General features: G+C 45.0%; 1 protein-coding gene across 1 annotated transcript in view; it reads right to left on the bottom strand.

Moving 5' to 3' along the window:
- Positions 1-121: 121 nt before the first annotated feature.
- The window catches only part of znf608 (zinc finger protein 608), a 57,361-nt gene continuing 37,496 nt past the window's right edge, over positions 122-19,986 (bottom strand). The window contains exons 3-9 of the mRNA XM_029161212.2: positions 17,614-17,701; positions 7,640-10,094; positions 6,261-6,723; positions 5,143-5,276; positions 4,869-5,016; positions 4,627-4,683; positions 122-2,759 (exon numbers count right to left, since the gene is read on the bottom strand). Coding sequence (XP_029017045.1) covers positions 2,740-2,759; positions 4,627-4,683; positions 4,869-5,016; positions 5,143-5,276; positions 6,261-6,723; positions 7,640-10,094; positions 17,614-17,701 — 3,365 coding nt within the window. The 3' untranslated portion in view covers positions 122-2,739. The remainder of the gene's footprint in view (positions 2,760-4,626; positions 4,684-4,868; positions 5,017-5,142; positions 5,277-6,260; positions 6,724-7,639; positions 10,095-17,613; positions 17,702-19,986) is intronic.

Genomic DNA, 19,986 nt, shown 5'->3' with positions numbered 1-19,986 from the left:
CAGTAAGTAAAAACAGTCCACATAATCATATATATATATATATATATGTATATATAAACATCCTTTAATCATGATTGCCAAACATATGAATTAAGGCATATACAGTATAAAAAAGCAACAGCAGGTTTGATGTTTTTATTTCAGTGTGTTATTAACTGGGTACACTGGGTGGATGAGCTGAACATACCAAGCAGCCTTTTTAAGACAGCACTGTGCCCAAAGGTCTGACAGCATTTTGTAAACAGAGTTCATAGCACAATATTCAAGTAATAGAATGAGCACAGATACGATGCAGGTAAGGTGTTGTTTAAGCTGACAGAGCTGCTGATAAACGAGCCGGGTCACTGCTGCTGTTGGCAGCTTCATACTCATGTATATGAAAATCAAGTGTTCTGGCCAGACCGGACAGCACTGAGCATGAACCTTAGCACTAACTACAATGACGTTAGTTGATGGCACATGTGTAGGTTCAGTGTAGCTGTTGCTGGCTAAAGGAAGTAGTGGTCAGAGCTTCGGAGCCAGAGAGCAAAAAAGCTGTTTTCCCAAAAATAACATCATCTGTTGATCTGGACAAGCACAATGACTCAGCCACATTTATTGGGGAAAAAACCCTAGACCACAAGAGCCGCAAGAATCAGAATCAGAAATCAGATTGACTACACTTCATTAGCACACCTTGTACCGGACCTGTGATGAATCAGAACGGTCCTGGTCCGAACTGACCTATTTGTAAGAAAGCTGGTCAGCTGGACACATGAAGGGAGGGACGCAGAGGCTTCACACAGAAGCCAGATCAAATACAGCACGTTAGACAACAGTGCAGCCGTGTCTCCGATGGTGGAGACACGTAGTAACGCCAGGTTCGTGACCCCTGGTCTGGTTTGTGTTGCTGCACTGCATTGAGACTCCACCCACTCTTTATCAGAGGCTCTGCAGAGAGATCGTCTGCTTGTCGTAGGTTTGGAAGCACGAGCAGGAAACCACTGATTCCAGACAAGACGCCCCCAGCATCACAACAACAAAAGGACAATTCCAGGATAAAGTTGGTAGCGACACACTTTTAGCTTTAATGGCGTTTCTGATTCAAACTGTTCCGTTCTCTGATAAAAGCGGTTCTGAAAGCAACTGCTCGTTCCGTTACACTCAAAGCTGAACGGCACTGAGCGTGTTTTCACGTGCTGTTGAATCGGTCTTGGCAAAACATGCGGTCACAGCCTGTAGTTAGATTCTCCAAAACAACACAGGAGTATACAAACTGGTGAAGTATCTGAAAAGAGTCAGTGACGCACGATGAAGCTTCTTTTTGGTAATAAAATCATTATTGTACCTGAGCAAACCAAATTCTTTCACTTTCAGTGTAACTCTGGCCTCAGAGGCTACGAGAAGTCAACACTGGAATTGTCCTTGAGATGTGACGTTAACAAAAGTGGATTATTCATCATGAGCATATGTTCACTTACTTGGCCCCAGTTTGTGCATCGGACTGTGTTTTGACCGTTAGACCAGTGTTTGGCTGAAGGAGCTTTTAGCCTGTCAGTCATGTCACTCCTCCCCAGCAGGAAGAGGAGCTGTGGAGAAGAAGTCAGCCATGTCCTGTAAACTGGAGGTGTTCGATTAAAAGGCTGGTCCTCAACATTCAGCATCGGACGACCATGAACCTGTGCTCATGGAGGTCCAGAACGTTAGAAAGTTCTAAATCCTGAACCTTTACACGGCTTCAGTGGAACACACGGAGGCTTACATCCCATCATGCGCTGGACTGTGGGAGCCAGCGTGTCAGCGCTCCGCTCCTCCTCCCAGCGTCAGCGGCCCATGAGGTCAGCGCACGTTTTACCCTCGGACACGGAGAACAGCAGAATGGAGCTAAAGAAAGCTAGAGATGTCAGAGGCTGAGCCTTCCTGTGATTATCACATCAAACTAATAGCGTTTTACATTAACAATCACATCTAGGTGAGTTCCTCTGTGAAGATTTAGTGGCTGCTGCTTCCTTGGCGTCTACAACAACCACCAGCCGCTGACGTGGAGGAACCTGAGCCCACGAACACCAGAGAGCAGGTGAGAGCAGAGTCTGCCTGCTGCCGTGAAGCACGTCAGTCCTTCAATCGGTACACAATATATACACCACTGGGTTCCCACACGGCACTGGGCAGGTTCAAAGTGAAGGTTACTCTCACATAAAGACAATACAATCAACATGGTTACGCTCAAGTACAGGTTAGTAATACAAATGCAGAGGCAGCACTATGGAGGGGGAGGTCCACTTCAATAATCATAAGGAGAATAATAAGAATAATAGAGACTTTTAGCTTCCTAATGCTGTTTCCCAACAGAGGCTTTTAGAAAACAATCAACACCGTTGGGATAATGTGAGTCATCAGTACATTCAGTCATATCATTGTCATAATACACTACAATAAATGTGCATTTTATAAAGTCGAACACCACAGCCGAGCGCGCGGCGCTCTGCGATGTTCACGCGCCGCCTGCATCTGTCAAAACTCAAAGCTCCACAAGTTGTTGATTCTGGATTTGTACAGAAAGTTCCTCCTTCCAAAGGTCCGGTTCCTGCTTCAGGTCCTTCTCTCCACTCTGCTCTTATGTGGCTTGTTATAAAACTGGTGTCTCTCATAGTAAGAAATGTCGTTCTCGGCCTCTCAGCGAGGCGAAGCCTATTCAACACCATGGAATTGATGTCTGATAAATGTGCCGTCCCCCATGTGAGATGTGGTCACATGCTCCTACTTCTTCCCTTCACTGTCTGCGGAGACACAACCATAAAAACACACGTTCGCTCACCATCGCCTCACCGCAAAGGGGGTGAACCTGCACACAGCAGGAGGGGGCAGCTGAGGCAGGAGCTTCCTCATACAGTCAGTCTGTTCATAACAGCATAGGAAAAGTGCTCACTTGTGATTATTTCTGATTCATAAATCATCTCCTCACATCCAGCTGCAAACATCTGCAAGGCCCTGTGTTTTGCTCCTCGCAGACCAACTGGAGTTACTCTGCTGTTGTGCTTTAACTGTCAACATCATTCTTTTAATCGCCGCCATTTCACAGCAATTACCATTTATAGATAACTGCAGTCTTTGCACCAGCAAGGTAATCATCTCATTACACTGCTTAACTGCCTCTGCATTATTCCTCACAGTCAAACACAGCCAGTGATACATGGCCTGTGAAAATATATGGAAAACACTACAGAGTGGCTAATGATCTGCTGGGTGATAATTCAAGCATCGCAGAGCCAAATAAGCAGCGAGCTGTTATTCCCAGGGGAGAAGGTCTACATATTAAACGTACTGACCCGGCAGGCGGCCAGAGAATGAGACAGTCCTCCACCTCATTCTGCTCTCACTTTATCCTTCATAAAGAACATTTTAGCCAATTCATTTGATAACATGCAAAGTAAGTGGCTAATCCCTGCGTCTGGCATTAAAGCTGACATCACAGCAGAGCGAAGCAAGGATGAAAGTGGCTGCCGTGGAGATGCTAAACTGGGCACTGAGCATGTGAAAACATGGGCTGACTGAGGGGACGGACCCTTCATTTAATACAGCTTCACATTCAATGCAATTGGTTATTATGATGTCAGATGCCGGTTGTTCAAAGCTGACAGACAGATTTAGATCAGTATTTCCTGTAGTAATAATTTACTGCTATACTGTACATGTACAGTACAGTGCTGTGTAAAAGTATTTGCCCCCTACTGATTTCTTACTTTTTTGCATGTTTGTCACACTTGAATGTATCTGATCAACAAACACATTTAATACTTAGCTAAAGATAACACAAGGAAACACATCATGCAGTTTTTAAATGAAATTTTCATTATTAAGAGTAACTGGTTGGGGATAATCAAGATGTTTTCTGGCAAAACCGAGATGAGCCTTTATGTTCTTTTTGGTACGCAGTGGAACTCTGCCATGCAAACCACTTTTGCCCAGTCTCTTTCCTAGGATGGAGTCATGGACACTAACCTTAACTGAGGAAAGTGAGGCCTGCAGTTCTGTGGGTGTTGTTATGGGGTCTTTTGTGAGCTCTTTGATGAGTTGTCGCTGTGCTCTTGGGGTAATTTTGGTGATGATGTTAAGGATCTTTTGGTCTTCTTCACTTTGTCAGGCGCGTATTTAAGTGATTTATTGATTGCAAATAGGTATGGCAGCAATCAGGCCTGGTCTCAGCTAGAGAAATTGAGCTCAGGTGCAACGAACCAGAGGTAAGTTATATTTTAACAGGGGGCAAGCACTTTTTTCACACAGGGAAATGTGGTTTTTAATTTATGTTTACCCTTAAAAATAAAAACCTTCACTTACTGTACAAATGGCATGATGTGTTTCCTTGTGTTATCTTTGACTAATTAAATTTGTCTGTTAAAGTCTGTTAAATGCCTGAATCACTGAGCTTAGAATGAAATTCACCTTCAATATTGGTAAATTCATGTCATTTCAGATCTACTTTAACTCAGAACTGAGTCCTTCAGAAAATCTAATGACATTTTTAAAAAGCTCCAAGCGGCTTCGTTCAGGAAGCTAAAAATGGAAATCAGCTGTTAGACGCATGTAGAGATGGAATCTTATCCTGAGTGTTACAGCTGTGATGGTTTCACACGGCTCCACACCTACCAGCAGAAGAGTGTCCTGACACCTGCTGACTGGAAACCAGCGACCGGGAGCTCAACCCTTCAACACACAGAAACAGGTACAGTAACAAAGCTGACGTAACGCATCTGCCTCCCTGTAATGATGGAAGCAAATGCAGCTTAAACTCTGTCCAAAGGAAGAGACGGTAAACAAGAGCAGCTGGTGCTGAGCTGATCAGAGGTCAGTTCCTCCTTCAGTCACTCTGGCGTCTCGTGCTGCTGTACCTTGGTAGATGTCGTACTGTCCTGACATCAGGTTGTAGCTCATACCCAGGTGTGTGTGGTGGTGTGTGTGGAGGTGTCGGGCGAACGACACATGGTTTCTCTCTCTTTCCATCTCTCTCTCTCCCTCAGGTGACGCCTTCTCACCAGGCTGTAGAAACACAAACCACTGTAAAAGGCTATGATCTCATGTGACGTTCAGCTTTGACTTGATCATCACTATGAGTGTGACAGCCTCAGCACAATGCTGCCATCCGGTACGTTTGCTTGTTCTGACCCGTTCCTGCAGCGTCGTTCTGGCGGAGGACGAGTCGCTGCTCTGTTTGCCGCTCACGGCTCCGCCTCTGCCCGGTGGAGTCACGTCCGACTCCTCCCTGCCCGCCGTCTTGCCGTACAGAGGGTAGTGGAAGCCTGATGCATGGATGTACAGGCACAGATATAGAAACACAGCCACACAACATGTGCAACTAGATTCATGTTTACTCCAGGCCCCAGACTAAAATATAAACCCTAGACTACCACTGAGGCCATGTTCACCCTCTGACCTGTGCCCGATCAGTAACGCACACGTACAGTAGGCTGTATTATACGAGGGTGGTCCGATAAGTACTTAGCCTCGCCGCATGATGGCGCCACCATCAAAAGAACAATTTACTTTCATGTAGTACATTCTCTTACTACTGTTGAAATTTTAGCCGAAACAGACTTGTACTTTTATTTTGACAGCGTGTACAAGTGGGCGTGTCCATGGATTTTAGAAAAAATTTAGAAAAATGGAAAAAGAGCAATATCGATCAGTGATCCGATTCTTGTTTTTAGAAGGGAAATCACGCAGCGAAAATGGCTACCACGGAGGTTAACGTGACAAAAATCCCCAATCTTGTATTGGCAGACCGCCGATTGAAGGTGCGTGACGTATTAGAATTATTGGGCCAATTCGACGCCGAATTGCAGAAAAAATGGCCCCATTTGGCGAAGAAAACAGTGCTCTTCCACCATGACAAGGCGCAGCTCACACCTCCACCATCGCCATGGCCAAATTGGTCAAATTGGGCTACGAATTCTCCAGATTTGGCCCCGTGCGCCTCCTTTTTGTTTCCAAACTTGAAAAAATCACTCGCCGGGCAGAAATTTGAGTCGAATGAAGAAGTCATTGCCGCCTACTTTGCAGACCTCGAGAAAACGTATTTTTCTGACGGGTTAAAGAAGTTGGAGCATCGCTGGGAAAATGTATCAAACTAAAAGGAGACTATATTGACAAATAAATTTCCACTTTTCCAAAAAATCTTTTTTGTAAGCTAAGTACTTATCGGACCGCCCTCGTACATCAGACTTGAGTGGACCAGGGATTTTTAATTTCCAAAATGTTAGAGAGCAGCAAAGCCAGAGCGTTACCTGGGTAACTGTGGACCAGGGTGGGGGACACTCCTCTGTAGGAGCCCTCGCTGCTCTCGCACATCGCCAGGTACGACGGGAAGGAGGAGTGCTGGTACTGGACGTAGGGCTGCTGAGGGGTCATGGGGGGAGACACTGCTGCCCGGGCAGTCTGGGATTCCTCAGACAGCCCTCCCATTGGCTCCGCTCCTTGGTCATCCATCCCTTCCAACCTGTCAGAATCCTCCATGTCGACGGTGGGCGGGAAATCGTGGCATCCGTGGCCCCTGTTTTTCCTGGCGTCTCCTCCTCTCTCCCCTCCACCTCCTCCTGAGCTCGTCTTGGCTCCAGCGGGCTTTACAGTAGTTCCCCATTCTTTTCCACTGTCTGCCTCCCCCTCCTCCGCCTGCTCTCCATGTTGATCCTGTAGCTCTGAGTATTTGCTGTGAGCGAGGCGGTGAGCCCAGGCTGGGGCGTCTGAGGGCTAGATCGATGGGGACAAGTGTTGGTGCTAGTTGCAGTGTTTCCCCTATAATTTTGCGTTAACAGTGGTGGGTGGGGGTCATTTTGAGTCACTTCACCTTTGGTCCAAGTATCTCTTCCAGTTTTTACAGCCATTAGCAGAGTTAAAGTTTAAAAGATTTTTACTCAAACAGGCCTAACGTTAGCTTGTTAGCTATGTGAGTTTTGGAAGGATCGCAAGGCTAATTTAGGACTTTTTGCATTTTCTTGTTGTTGTCCCACCGCTGCTGAGCGACTATAGAGGAAACACTGTAGATGAGTGGACAGAGCCATAGACAGGCCATCTATCGCTGGCTCTGGGTGTGATGTGGATGAAGGATGACGACGTTTCACAGCAGGCGGCCATTCAGAGGTGAAATGTGACGAGTCCCTCTCAGTGACAGGAACCAAGACATGTCTCACACACGACCAAGTGCAGGATTTAGGCCAAACTGAAGAAGGAAATAACCTACTCTCCTCGACACAGCTGTCCTTCAACTCTTACAACCGTGCCACAAAATCTAGAGCTAGCGATCGGCCTCGTGTTGGGATGACATGGTCAACAATCTTTACAAGCTTTGTTAAAAATAGCAACTCGTATTAAACCACTGAAGCATTAGAAACATTTTGTCTGTGTTTTATATTTACAGCCAGTTTAAATTACACAAATCCTTCAGTAATTCTCACTTTGAACATGAAAAAAACATTTGCATCTATAAAATGAAACTGTCAGAGTAGAGCTACAGCACTACAGAAGCCACACGGTGTTGGTTATTAGCACCTAACGGTTTAGCTGAACACAATGTGTGATTAATCTCTTAGTGACAGAGCCGTCATTGAACCACACCAACAACACCATCAGCGGCGGCGGCAGGTTATAGACAGAGGGAGAAACTTACACTGGAAAAGGAAACATTTGAGTCCAGATCTGTCTGAGTGTTTGGGTTGTGGAGTGATGAAGAAGAGGAAGAGGAGGGTGGCCTGATGTCCTCACAATCTTTCATTGAGACATGGTGCTGCTCCACTATGCCACCGTGCACTGACTTTATGCCCAGGCTCTGCCCCCGGTCTCCTCTCTCGCTTATTTCCACATAGGACAGGATGGGTTTGGAACAGCAACCTTTAGTGCCATCGGAACCTTTTCCTAGCATGGGCCCGCTGGCTGTACCCCCAACCACATGTTTAACATCCTCACTGTCTCTCAACCCTTGTCCCCTTTCGCCCCTTTGCTTGACACTGGTCATCTGGTCACAGCATTTGGAACCCAGTAACAGTTTCTGGTCCATGTAAAGTCCTCTGGAGTATTGACCATAGTACAGGGACTGAGCTAAGGCCGTCTGGGTCTGACTCATAGCCAGCTGTAGCTGAGACTGAGGCAGCCCATCACCTTTCTTACAGTCTGAGAACTCATGGGAAGCGTTCTTCTCGTCCTCTTTCACCTCTTCCTTTGCTTTGCCTTTGCTGTCATGGGCAGAGCTCTTGTGGAAACCAACGCTGGTGCTGTTCTGCCTTTCCGACTGCATGTATCCTTGCAGGTAGTAGGGCTCATAACTATGGTAATATGGGGACTGAGGGTCTTTTGAGGTGGGGGCAGATGTCATGGATGGGGCTTTACCAGGGTTGCTGTGGATACTGTTGGTGCTCACCTCGGAGCAGGCTGAGGAGCCAGGCTTAGATCGGTTTCCATCAGAGCGACATTCAGAAGATCCTCCATCATCCCCAGCGTCTGAGATGTCAGAGTAGGCGGGGCTGTCATTCTTGCTGCTGCCGTCTGTTGTTCCCAGGCACGGGCCGCTCGCATCAAGCCGCGAAGAGCTGCCAATGGAGGGACTGGGGGCGTTATCAGTAAAGGTATAAACCTTGTCGGCCTCTGCACGGATGCTGGCCATTCTGCTCTCCTGGCTCTCCGTGAGTCCATTCATCACATCCTGCTTACTAAGGTGCTCCTTCAGAAGGCTTCCAGAAATTTCCTTGACATTTATCTTAGGTCCACCACCACCGTCGTCCATTTTGATTCCACTGCTGTCCCCATTAGCTGTTCTATTTGATGCATCTTTATGTTTGTCCTTTAGCCTCCTTTTCTCTTTTTTCCTGGTCTCTTTGTTGCAGGTAACCAGGGAGGCTTTGACCAGACTCGGCTCCACAACAATGCTCAGCTTTGGTTTGATGGGCTTCAGAGAAAGGTTTTTACTTGTGAGGCTGATGGCTGCCATTGGAGATGGCTGCTGGGAGGTGGCCGTATCTGCTGCGCCACTTGGATATGTTGTGTTGGGTATAGCTATCAACTTGGGAGGAGCAGGAGCTGGAGCAATTGGACGGTTGGTGCGTGACTTTGACAGTTTCTCTACCTTGCCATTGGCCTTCTTGCTCTTGTCACATACAACTCCCTTCTTGTCGATCAAACCTTCAGCTTCCAGTTTAGGCATCTCTACTGTGGCGTTTCTGTCTGGGACCATGCAGTTTTCCAGAACAACAGTCATGTTGGAGATGATAGGCAGGTTGCTAAGGTCATCGATCAGTCCGTCTTTCAACAGTGAGGTTCTTCTGGTTTTGGAGTTGGCTGTGGGGCTGTGGTCAGTACTGAGGAGCAGCCGTCTGTTCTTAGGAGACCCCACTGTGGTCACCTTGTATAAAGGAGCAGACTTCTTAGAAGAGCTGTTGGTGTTGCTTGTCTCTGAGAGATCGTATGTTATGCTGCCAATAGTGTCCTCACAGTCTGACAGTCGTTCCTCGCTCTCTACATCCTTCATAGGCTCCAGCTCAGGCTTCCTTTGCTCCTCAGCCTCCAAGTGTGCATGTGTCTGGTGGTAGCGCAGGCCGTTGATGTGCTTGTAGCGTTTAGTGCAGTTCGGATGGGGGCAGTCAATAAGAATGGGTGGGGGAGGTGGGGAAGAGGCACAACCTCCTCCTGGATCCATGAATGAGGGGTCGGATTTACCCTGTGGGGTGGAGGGGGCGCTGCGAGATTTGGCTCTCATCCTTTTCCCGTTGCCATTTTTAATGTCATCTGAGGAGACCAGGCTGAGGTCGAGATCAGCGGGTGGTTTGTTCTTTCGCTTCCCAGAGGCGAGGACAGAGGCGCTGTTGGATTTCACCTCATCCACAGTAAAGAATGAAGGAGGAGTGCGGCAGTTGCTGTTGATGAGGTTCAAGCTCCCCCTCCGCCCCTTGCTGTGGATGGGAGCAGTGGCTCCGGCAACTCCACCTCCTCGGCTCCTGTGCTGTGACAGACCCCTGACCTTGGCAGCAGGAGCTGGCTCAACATAAGGCCGCTCTGCCATGGCCATTCGCATCCGTTTGCCCCGTCCACGCCCGCCTGGCAACTCAGGGTCACTGGAGGGAGACTCGCAAAACCTGGACAAGAGACAAGAAACGACAGAACTCCTTTAGCAATGGACCTTAATCCAGTTTATACCTTCAATCAATGTGTCTTAACACAAGATTAAAATACACCATGTAAACTTTGTCGAACATGTTCGTATGTGTGTCTGGTGTGTGTGTCAGGTGGTTGCGTCATCATGACACTAAGCCTTGCTGTGTTTAAGACCATGCTTGTGAGCATATGGTGGCAGCGTACAGTATGTGGAGTCACTTCACTCACTTCTTTTTGTATGCTTAAACTTTAAACTGTTGGCCACACGGTGGCAGATCAGGGTCTATTTATCCCTCACATAACGTAAAAATCTCCTTTTAACTCATGGCTTATTGTAGAGGGAACGAGGGGGATGATGATCTCAGGCACCGTGTCATCACATCAGACGTACCAGCATCATTTTGTCTCAAATGTATGAGCTCATCCATCAGACATTGTCACATTGCTTTGTTTATTATTAAGGCACATCAGGAAGGACCAGGTTGCCGTTCTTGAAAGGTTTTAATGGACTTGTGCCATCAGACAAAACCCCTGGAAGGTTACAGATTAGCGTTCACATGAACCGCTCTACCCAAACTCTCTGTCTGACAACACAAAAACCTGCACAATCCAGTTATCTGTGTGTTTGATATGGAGACGCTTTGTATTCTTGTGCCTTCCCTTATAGCTTTGAAGTCTTTTGATGCTGTTTAGCGCAGAGCACTGCATCTTAATGCTGGAGATGCTTTTCCATGCTCTCACATTGTTTCTTATTTCAGAGCTCAGTGTGTTGTGATGAAGAAAAGCAATTGCTTTAAATTTTCCCTCTCCTGAACCTGGACTGTGAAGCATCCATCTTTTCCGTTTGATGCATTGATTATGAGACTACACGACAGCCTGGTGTCAAATACTCGACTCTGTAAGAATTGTTGTGGTATCAAAGACTTCAATAATGGAACCGCATTTTATCTCAATTATTTCTCACTTTTCGTATAAAAAATGTTTTTTTTTTTTACATTGGTGTTTTGCTGACTGAACTCATGATTCTCTACAGCGGTTCAAGGACATTTATTGTACTTTTGCCTTTACTTACAAACTGATCCCAACCGATTGGCTGATACAGCCCTGATACCGTTCTACTCTGTCCTGTGTTGATTTCCCTCAACTTTATCAGCTCAGTTTTGTGCTTATTTCTTTTGGCCACAGGCCGCTAATGAATCATCAACAGAGAAAGCAGTTTATTCCACTGCATTATATACTACAACTGCACGAGTAAACGCTGAAAAACATCCACAGCAGGAAGAGCTGAATTGAGTCCATGGTTCTGAGATTAAGCTGTAATTACTGTGACAACAATCAATTACATACAGGAGCAATAATTGAGAGGTTGCAGCCCTGTGAGGAGGGACTGTCATATTTTCCACAGAGTAATTACAAAAAAATACTCTCCATTTGTAAAACTGCTGGGATGGAGAGCAATTTTGTTAAATCTCATTGAGGAACAACAGCTTAAAGCTGTAAAGCAATTTGGTTTTTAAAAATATTTTTAGCAATATTAAAGCACTTAAACAAAAAACTGCGAGTGCTCTTTTTAGTTAATCAAATAAACAATCAGCACATAAAGACCAATAACAATAACAAGTGGTCAAACAGGGAGAACAAGCCTCAGAAGACTTCTAAGAAGCAGTTATTAAACCTGTGTTAATAACATCGCCTCGATTTGATTTGAAACTGATTTTTAGGGCTCATTTCTCCCGAAGTGTGTTGCACGCTGCATATTGTACATAGACACTTGTGTTGGAAAAAATGTCAAAAAAGTCATCACAACCTGAAGCATTGTCCAGGGCCCAGTCACAGGCAGCTGGCAAAAGACTATATTCATGTTCAACATTGTGACAAATCAGTACGTTACTTAGGAATATGATGCACCCGCTTGATAACAGTGTGATTGCAGGTCTATTAGGCAGCAGGGAACTGCTGGTGATGGTTTGGCTGGAGTTCAATTCAATTTTATTTATTTATTTATATAGCGCCAAATCACAACAAAGTTATTTCAAGGCACTTTACAAAGTAAGGTTTAAAACCTCACACAACTAAACCCAACAAATCCCACATACAGCAAGCATTTAATTTGACAGCAACAGTGGAGAGGAAAAACTCCCTCTCTAACGAGGAAGAAACCTCCAGCAGAACCAGACTGGATGTGGGCGGCCATCTGCCTCGACCGGTTGGGGTGAGAGGATAGAGAAATAGAAAAGCACAGCAACAGCAACAAGCAACAACAAGCAACAACAGAGCACAGGCAGGATGGTAGGACCAGGGACTGGATGCAGGCAGGATGGTTGGATCTGCAGCTGCCCATCACAGACACCAAACTTTGAGTCCAATGATACCTGTGGGTGAGGACAGAGAGGGAGAAAGAGTGGGGGTGGGGGGGAGAGAGGAGAGAAGCACAACTACTGGACAGAAAGAGACAAGGTTAGTTAAACATGGGACAATGATGGGAGGTTATGGGACAGAGGAGGTAGAAGGAAACAGAGGAGCTCAGTGTATAAATTAAGTCCCCCAGCAGTCTATGTCTATTGCAGCTTAACTAAGAGATGGTTCCTGTGACTAACAATAATTGCCAGTGACCTGAACCATCTCTAACTATAAGCTTTATCAAAAAGGAAGGTTTTAAGCCTGATCTTAAAGGTGGAGAGTGTGTCAGCTTCTCGAACCTGAAGAGGGAGCTGGTTCCAGAGGAGAGGAGCTTGGTAGCTAAAAGCTCTGCCCCCTGTTCTACATTTAAACACTCTAGGAACCGCAAGTAGCCCAGCGCTCTGAGAACGAAGTGTTCTGCTGGGAGCATAAGGAACTATAAGGTCTTTAAGATAAGAAGGAGCTTTATCATTGAGTACTTTGTATGTGAGTAGGAGAATTTTAAATTCTATCCTACATTTTACAGGCAGCCAGTGCAGAGAAGCTAATGTAGGAGAAATGTGATCTCTCTTTCTAAGTCCTGTCAGAACTCTGGCTGCAGCATTTTGAATGAGCTGTAGGCTTTTTAAGGAGCTGTTAGGACATCCTATGAGTAAGGAGTTACAGTAGTCCAGCCTAGAGGTAACAAATGCATGGATCAGTTTCTCTGCATCGCTCTGAGAGAGGATGCTTCTGATTTTAACTATATTTCTAAGGTGGAAGTAGGCGGTTCTGGAGATTTGTTTAATGTATGATGTAAAAGAGAGATCCTGGTCAAACATGACACCAAGGTTCCTCACAGTAGAATCTGAAGCTAATGTTATGCCATCCAGGGTGGCTATCTGACTCAATAGTGTCTCTCTCAGATTTTTAGGCCCAACAATAAGAATCTCGGTTTTATCTGAGTTTAGTTGAAGGAAGTTTTGGGACATCCAGGATTTGATGTCTTTTAAACAACCCTGAATTTTGACTAGTTGATCTGTTTCATTTGGTTCCAAGGACATGTATAGCTGAGTATCATCTGCGTAAAAATGAAAATTAATAGAATGCTTTCTAATAATCTCACCTAGAGGAGACATGTATAAGCTAAACAGAATTGGACCCAGCACAGAACCCTGTGGAACTCCATAGCTAATCCTTGTGCGTGTGGAGAATTTATCATTAACATGAACAAACTGGAATCTGTTCAACAAATAGGATTTAAACCATCCCAATGCTGTTCCATTAATCCCGATTCTATGTTCTAGTGTCTGTAATAGAATGTGATGATCAATTGTATCAAATGCAGCACTAAGATCTAACAGGACAAGGACAGAAACTAGACCATTATCCGAAGCTAATAGAAGATCATTAGTGACTCTAACCAGAGCTGTTTCTGTGCTATGATGTTTTCTAAATCCTGACTGAAAATCTTCATACAGGTTATTCCCACTAAGGTGGTCAGATAATTGTTTAGCCACGATTTTTTCCAGAATCTTGGAAATAAAGGGTAAATTTGAAATGGGCCTATAGTTGGCTAGTTGTCCAGGGTCAAGGGTTGGTTTTTTCAATAGAGGTTTGACCACAGCCACCTTAAAAGCCTGTGGTACATAGCCTAGTTGTAAAGATTGGTTGATTTGATTTAATATGGATGAGCTGATTAAAGGTAGAACTTCTTTGAGTAATCTGGTTGGGATTGGATCTAAAAGACAAGTGGACGACTTGGAAGAGTTAATTATTGAGGTTAACTCCATATGAGTTATGGGGGAGAAGCTGTCTAGGTAAGACAGAGGATTTAATAAATTTAAAGTTGATGGATCTAGACAGTGCTTTCTGTCATTTGGAAGAAGTCGCTGCTGAATGTTTTTTCTAATGATGATAATTTTATTAGTAAAGTAGTTCATAAAGTCATTGCTGCTGAGATTTAAGGGGATAGTAGACTCAATACAGCTATGACTCTTTGTCAGCCTGGCTACAGTGCTGAAAAGAAACCTGGGGTTGTTTTTGTTTTCCTCAATTAGGGAGGAATAATATGTTTTTCTAGCAGCACAAAGTGTTTTTTTATATTTCATTAGACTGTCCTTCCATGCAATGCAGTTTACATTTATTTTGTTGGAACGCCACTGTCTTTCTAGTTGTCTAGTCCTTTGCTTTAGGCTGCGGATGTCTGAGTTATACCACGGAGCTAACCTCCTCTGATTCACTGTCTTCTTCTTCAGAGGAGCCACTGTGTCTAACATTGTACGAAGAGAAGCTGCAGCATCATCCACAAGACAGTCAACCTGTTCATAAGGATTAAGGTGACTGTTCTCTGTGTATCTGCAAGACATTGAGGCAAAAGATGATGGAATCATCTGCTTGAATCTGGCAACAGCATTGTCAGATAAACATCTGCTATAGTAACATTTCTTTCCAGCTGTTATAGAGTCAGTTGTGCTAAATTCAAAAGTTAATAAGAAATGGTCAGATAACAGAGGGTTTTGGGGAAGAACTATTAAATTATCAATTTCAACCCCATATGTCAGGACAAGATCTAGGGTGTGGTTAAAACGATGAGTGGGTTCATTTACCTGCTGTGTAAAACCAATAGTGTCTATTAAGGAGTTAGAAGCAGTGCTGAGACAGTTGCTGTCAACATCTACATGATGTTAAAGTCTCCCACTACAATGACTTTATCTGTGCTAAGAACTAAGTCAGATTAGAATTCATAGAATTCAGTTAAGAACTCCGAAAATGGAGCAGGAGGACCGTAAACAATACAAAACACAAGTGGCTTCTGAGTTTTAGAGTCTGGGTGAGAAAGGCTCAGAGTGAGGCTCTCAAATAAGTTATAACTATGTTTAGGTTTAGGAGTAATTAATAAATCTGATTTATAAACTGCTGCTACTCCTCCACCTCTACCTGTACTTCTTGGAACATGATAGTTGATGTGACTCATTGGAGTCGACTCATTTAAAGTAACATATTCATCCTGCTGCAGCCAGGTTTCAGTGAGACAGAACAGATCTATGTGATGGTCACTTATCAAGTCATTTATTAAAAAGGATTTAGATGAGAGAGATCTGATATTTAATAAACCACACTTTATTAGCTTACTATTACTTTGTTCCGTAAGAGGAACTGTTTTGATGTTTATTAAATTCTGGTAAGTCACTCCTCTTTGATTTGTTTGTGACTTGTATAGTTTAGGTGGTCGAGAAGCAGACACAGTCTCTATGCGATAACTAAGACTAAGAGTGGGTCGCGGCTGTAGAGAACATGCAGAGAGGCGTGTAAGACTGCGACTCTGCGTCCTGGGCTCCACTCTGAGTTGTCACGGAGTGGGGGGACTAAGCAACATGGCCATGTTACTAGAGAGCAGAGAGGCTCCGTTCAACGTGGGATGGACGCCGTCTCTTCTAATCAGCCCAGGTTTTCCCCAAAAAGTGCTCCAATTAGCCACAAAGCCCACATCGTTTGCAGGACACCACCTAGACAACCAGCGGTGGAGCGATGACAGCCGGCTATACATGTCATCGCTGGTCACATTGGGGAGGGGTCCAGAGAAAACTACGGAGTCCGACATTGTTTTGGCGAATGGACACACCGACTCAATGTTAGTTTTAGTGACTTCCGATTGGCGTAACCGGGCGTCATTAGCTCCTGCGTGTATTACGATCTTAGCATACTTACGTTTATCCTTGGACAGGAGCTTAAGATAAGACTCAATGTCGCCCGCTCTGGCCCCAGGCAAACACCTAACTGTGACCGCTGGATTCTCTAACTTTACGTTTACGGGTGTGTCGCTGAGTGGGGAAAATCTGTTTGAAACGTGAAGCGGTTGGTGGTGCACCGTGGGCGCCTAAAGCTACGTTTCTTACGAGCCGTGACCCAGTCGTTGCCCAGCTGCCTGGGACCTGCCGGGGGACTGGTAGCAGCTAAGCTAGGAGGCTCCGCACCGGCTAAAGGGACCTGGCTAGCTGGCCTGTTTTCTAAAGTGCGAAGCCGAGACTCTAAGTCTAACAACCTCGCCTCCAACCCTGCAACTAGCGTACACCTATTACAGATACCATTACCATCACTAAAGGAGGCAGAGGATAAGCTAAACATAAGACACACCGAGCACCGAACAGAGCGAGAGGGAGAGGAAAAGGGGGAAGCCATAGCAGGAAAGTAAGCTAGGAGCTACGCTAGCGGAGAAAACACTTAGATAACAGTGTAAATTAGCAGGACGTTTAATGAAAGGAAAAGATGCTTGAGTGTTACAAGCTTGTTTTGCAACTTTTAGCAGTCGCTATCGGATATAAAACGATAATATTTAGAAAAGAGCGGAGAGTAACGCTGTACACACACAGCGGCAGCAAACCTCAGTAACCGGAAGTGACGCGATACGCTTACCGTCAGTCAGCCGTCAGATTCCGGAGTAAACACTGGAATCAAATTCAAGCATTTAGCAGAGATTCCAGCCGCTTTAAAAGCATTTCTGTACTTCTTGGGGATGCTGAAAGATGGCCGAGTTTGACAGCATCTGCACAGACAAGCTGCAAGTCTCTGCCAACGTTAGCACAATGATAACCGACCAGCGATTAGAACAGACACTGGAAGCAACAGATGCTTCAAGTGATGGGTTTCTGTGCTCGGCTACGCTACATCTGAATCACCTCATCAGGCCCCGACACAGATTAGGATGTCAAATCACTTCACCTTCCACTAGTTTTCTTGCTGCATGGGCTGGAACAGAAAATGATATGAGAATATAATACACTAGAAGCCAGACTAGTAGTTCTAGGAGAAGCCAAGCCTCCAGCACTAAGGCATAGCCAGGTACTCTACAGGCCGCACAGCACGGATTTAAACAGGAGGAACACCTGTCTGTATCATACACAATGACCCCATGTCCTGTCATGACGGCTGAACGTCTAAGACCAAAGACCGTGTCATCAGTTCTAGGGATCGGAAGGAATTAACAGCACCTTGTTCAGCTGTAAAGCTCAAAAGCCTTTCCTTTTGATCAAGGAGCTGAGACAAGTGAAGGTCCAACATCGGCCACACAGCTGCTGGAACGTGAATGACGCTCCTCGTTATGCGTTAGCGGACTGTTACCTGGGAGGAGCCCAGTCGTGCTTGGTGCAGTCTAACAGAGTTCCCACGTAGGTCCTCTTCCTCCAGGTCACGTTCACCACCAGCACACCTGCCAATCACAGGGGACAGACAGGAGGGTTATTAGTGGAGTCGCTGGCATCCATCAGCATTTTAAAACAGTTTAATTCATTTTCCCAGTGTTGGAATCGCTTTCCCACGCTGGAATCTAATGAGGAAGACCAATGTCGTGCAAAGACATTTTTAAGGTCAGTGGCCCAAAAAACAAAAAAACGGTAGTTACACAATATCCAAATAAAAAAAGGGCTTTTCTGTAATTATATTATATTATCCATCCATCCATCTTCTTAACCGCTTATTCCCTAATGCGGGGTCACGGGGGTGCTGGAGCCTAACCCAGCTGACTATGGGCGAGAGGCAGGGTACACCCTGGACGGGTCGCCAGTCCATCGCAGGGCAACACATAGACAACCATTCACTCACACACTCACACCTACGGGCAATGGAGAGAAGCCAATCAACCTAATGCACGTCTTTGGACTGTGGGAGGAAGCCGGAGAACACGGAGAGAACCCACGCAAACACGGGGAGAACGTGCAAACTCCACACAGAAAGGCCGCCCCCGGGAATCGAACCCAGAACCTTTTTGCTGTGAGGTGACACTATATTATATTATATTATATTATATTATATTATATTATATTATATTATATTATATTATATTATATTATATTATATTATATTATATTATATTATATTATATTATATTATATCTCTGTAAATAAACAAAGGTTTAACAAAACAACAACAGTCCTGTCCTCAATCTGAAACACAGTGAGGCATCAAATCCACCAATAAGTAACCATGAAGTGCCTTTGTTGCATTGTCATAACTCTCTGTCTAATTCTAAAATAAGCATTATTAGCCGATGATTTAAATCTCTAGGAAATCATTAAACAAACTGCGTAGACCTTCCAAAAACTTGATGTTTGTATTCATCTTCTGAAAGTCGTCATACATGGGTTTTTACGATGTGTAAATCCATACAGTTTTTTCAGGCATAATGTGGGTCAAATTTTCAAAAATATTCATAAATAACATTTCACAAAATAGGTTTTACCAGACACGCCTGGGCCGACCACCATGAAAAAGAGAAAGGAGCCTTGAGTCCAGCTTAAAAATCAATCGGCTCCATTTTTGTCACTGTCATGTCGTTGCAGCGGCAGAGCTGAGAAACCAAATAAATGTTTTATTCTAAGTCCTGTTTACACTGCAACACTGCTCTACTGCTGCAAGATATCGTTTTAACACGTTTATGCCGCTCTCTCTCACAAAAAACACAAACTAAAAGCGAGGAGAGATTTTCTACTTATTAACAAACGTGTCGCTCTGAATGCTAATGAAACAAATCATTTTGTTTTGTTTTAGAAAGACTCAGTTGTCAATGTTTTCGCGCGAGTAAACTCTTGCCAGAGAATGTTTTAAAATTCATTTAAACGTAACGCCTGATCCGAATAAAAGACGACCCCAGACATAGTGAGACGGAGTCCGAGAGGCACTGCATCCTCAGGCCAAGCCCTGACGGGTCAAGACAGTGGGTGTTGGTGAGGGGGGTTGATTGACAGGTGAGGGGGTAGGAGTGTGTGTGTGTGTGGGGGGGGGGGGGGGGGGTTAGCTATATATTATGGTCTCATGTATTTTAGGAGGCTCTGATTGCTTTGGGCCCAACTACTGGTGTGAAGCTGCTCAGTGACATCAGTCATGACCATGAGGCCATGCGACGTAAACGTCTCCTCTCTCTGTCCCACAATCACATTTGAAACCTTAAAACTTTGGTTTGAGGTGCATGAACAGCGACACTGGGCAGATCTAATTTTGGATACATTACAGATTTAAAACAAGATCTGACTACAACACACAGCTCTGTGCTCCTCAATGAAGTCTGACGGCCGCCATCTTGCAGCACAGCAGGTGAACGACAGCTGGGAAAAGTGTTCAGATACAGTGAGTGGAAGATGTAATCAGCCGGACGTTTGTTGTTGCTCACACAGACCTCCCGATTAACACTAAACCGATCTACAGGAAACCTGTAAAACAAACTAGTCTCGTCTCGGCGCTCTCCAGGCAGATGCGCCCTGAGCTGCTCAGTAACATACAGCGACCTTATTCTGTTGTGTTCTTCGTAGCCCTGGTTCAGCTCAGATTTATTTGGTTCAAATATTTCCTCCTGGGCTCTGTTAAGACAGATAAAGGTCCTTTATGAGGCAGTAAAGCTGTTGGAACCCTCACAAAGCCCAGACTTCTAAAAGCATCTTAAGTTGATTAAGCTAAATAAACAGCAGAACGTAACGCATCCACATACACATGTACCGAGCA

This window comes from Betta splendens, chromosome 9, assembly GCF_900634795.4.
Source record: "Betta splendens chromosome 9, fBetSpl5.4, whole genome shotgun sequence".
NCBI classification, from domain to species: Eukaryota; Metazoa; Chordata; class Actinopteri; order Anabantiformes; family Osphronemidae; genus Betta; species Betta splendens.
This window is presented reverse-complemented; position numbering and strand designations above follow the sequence as displayed.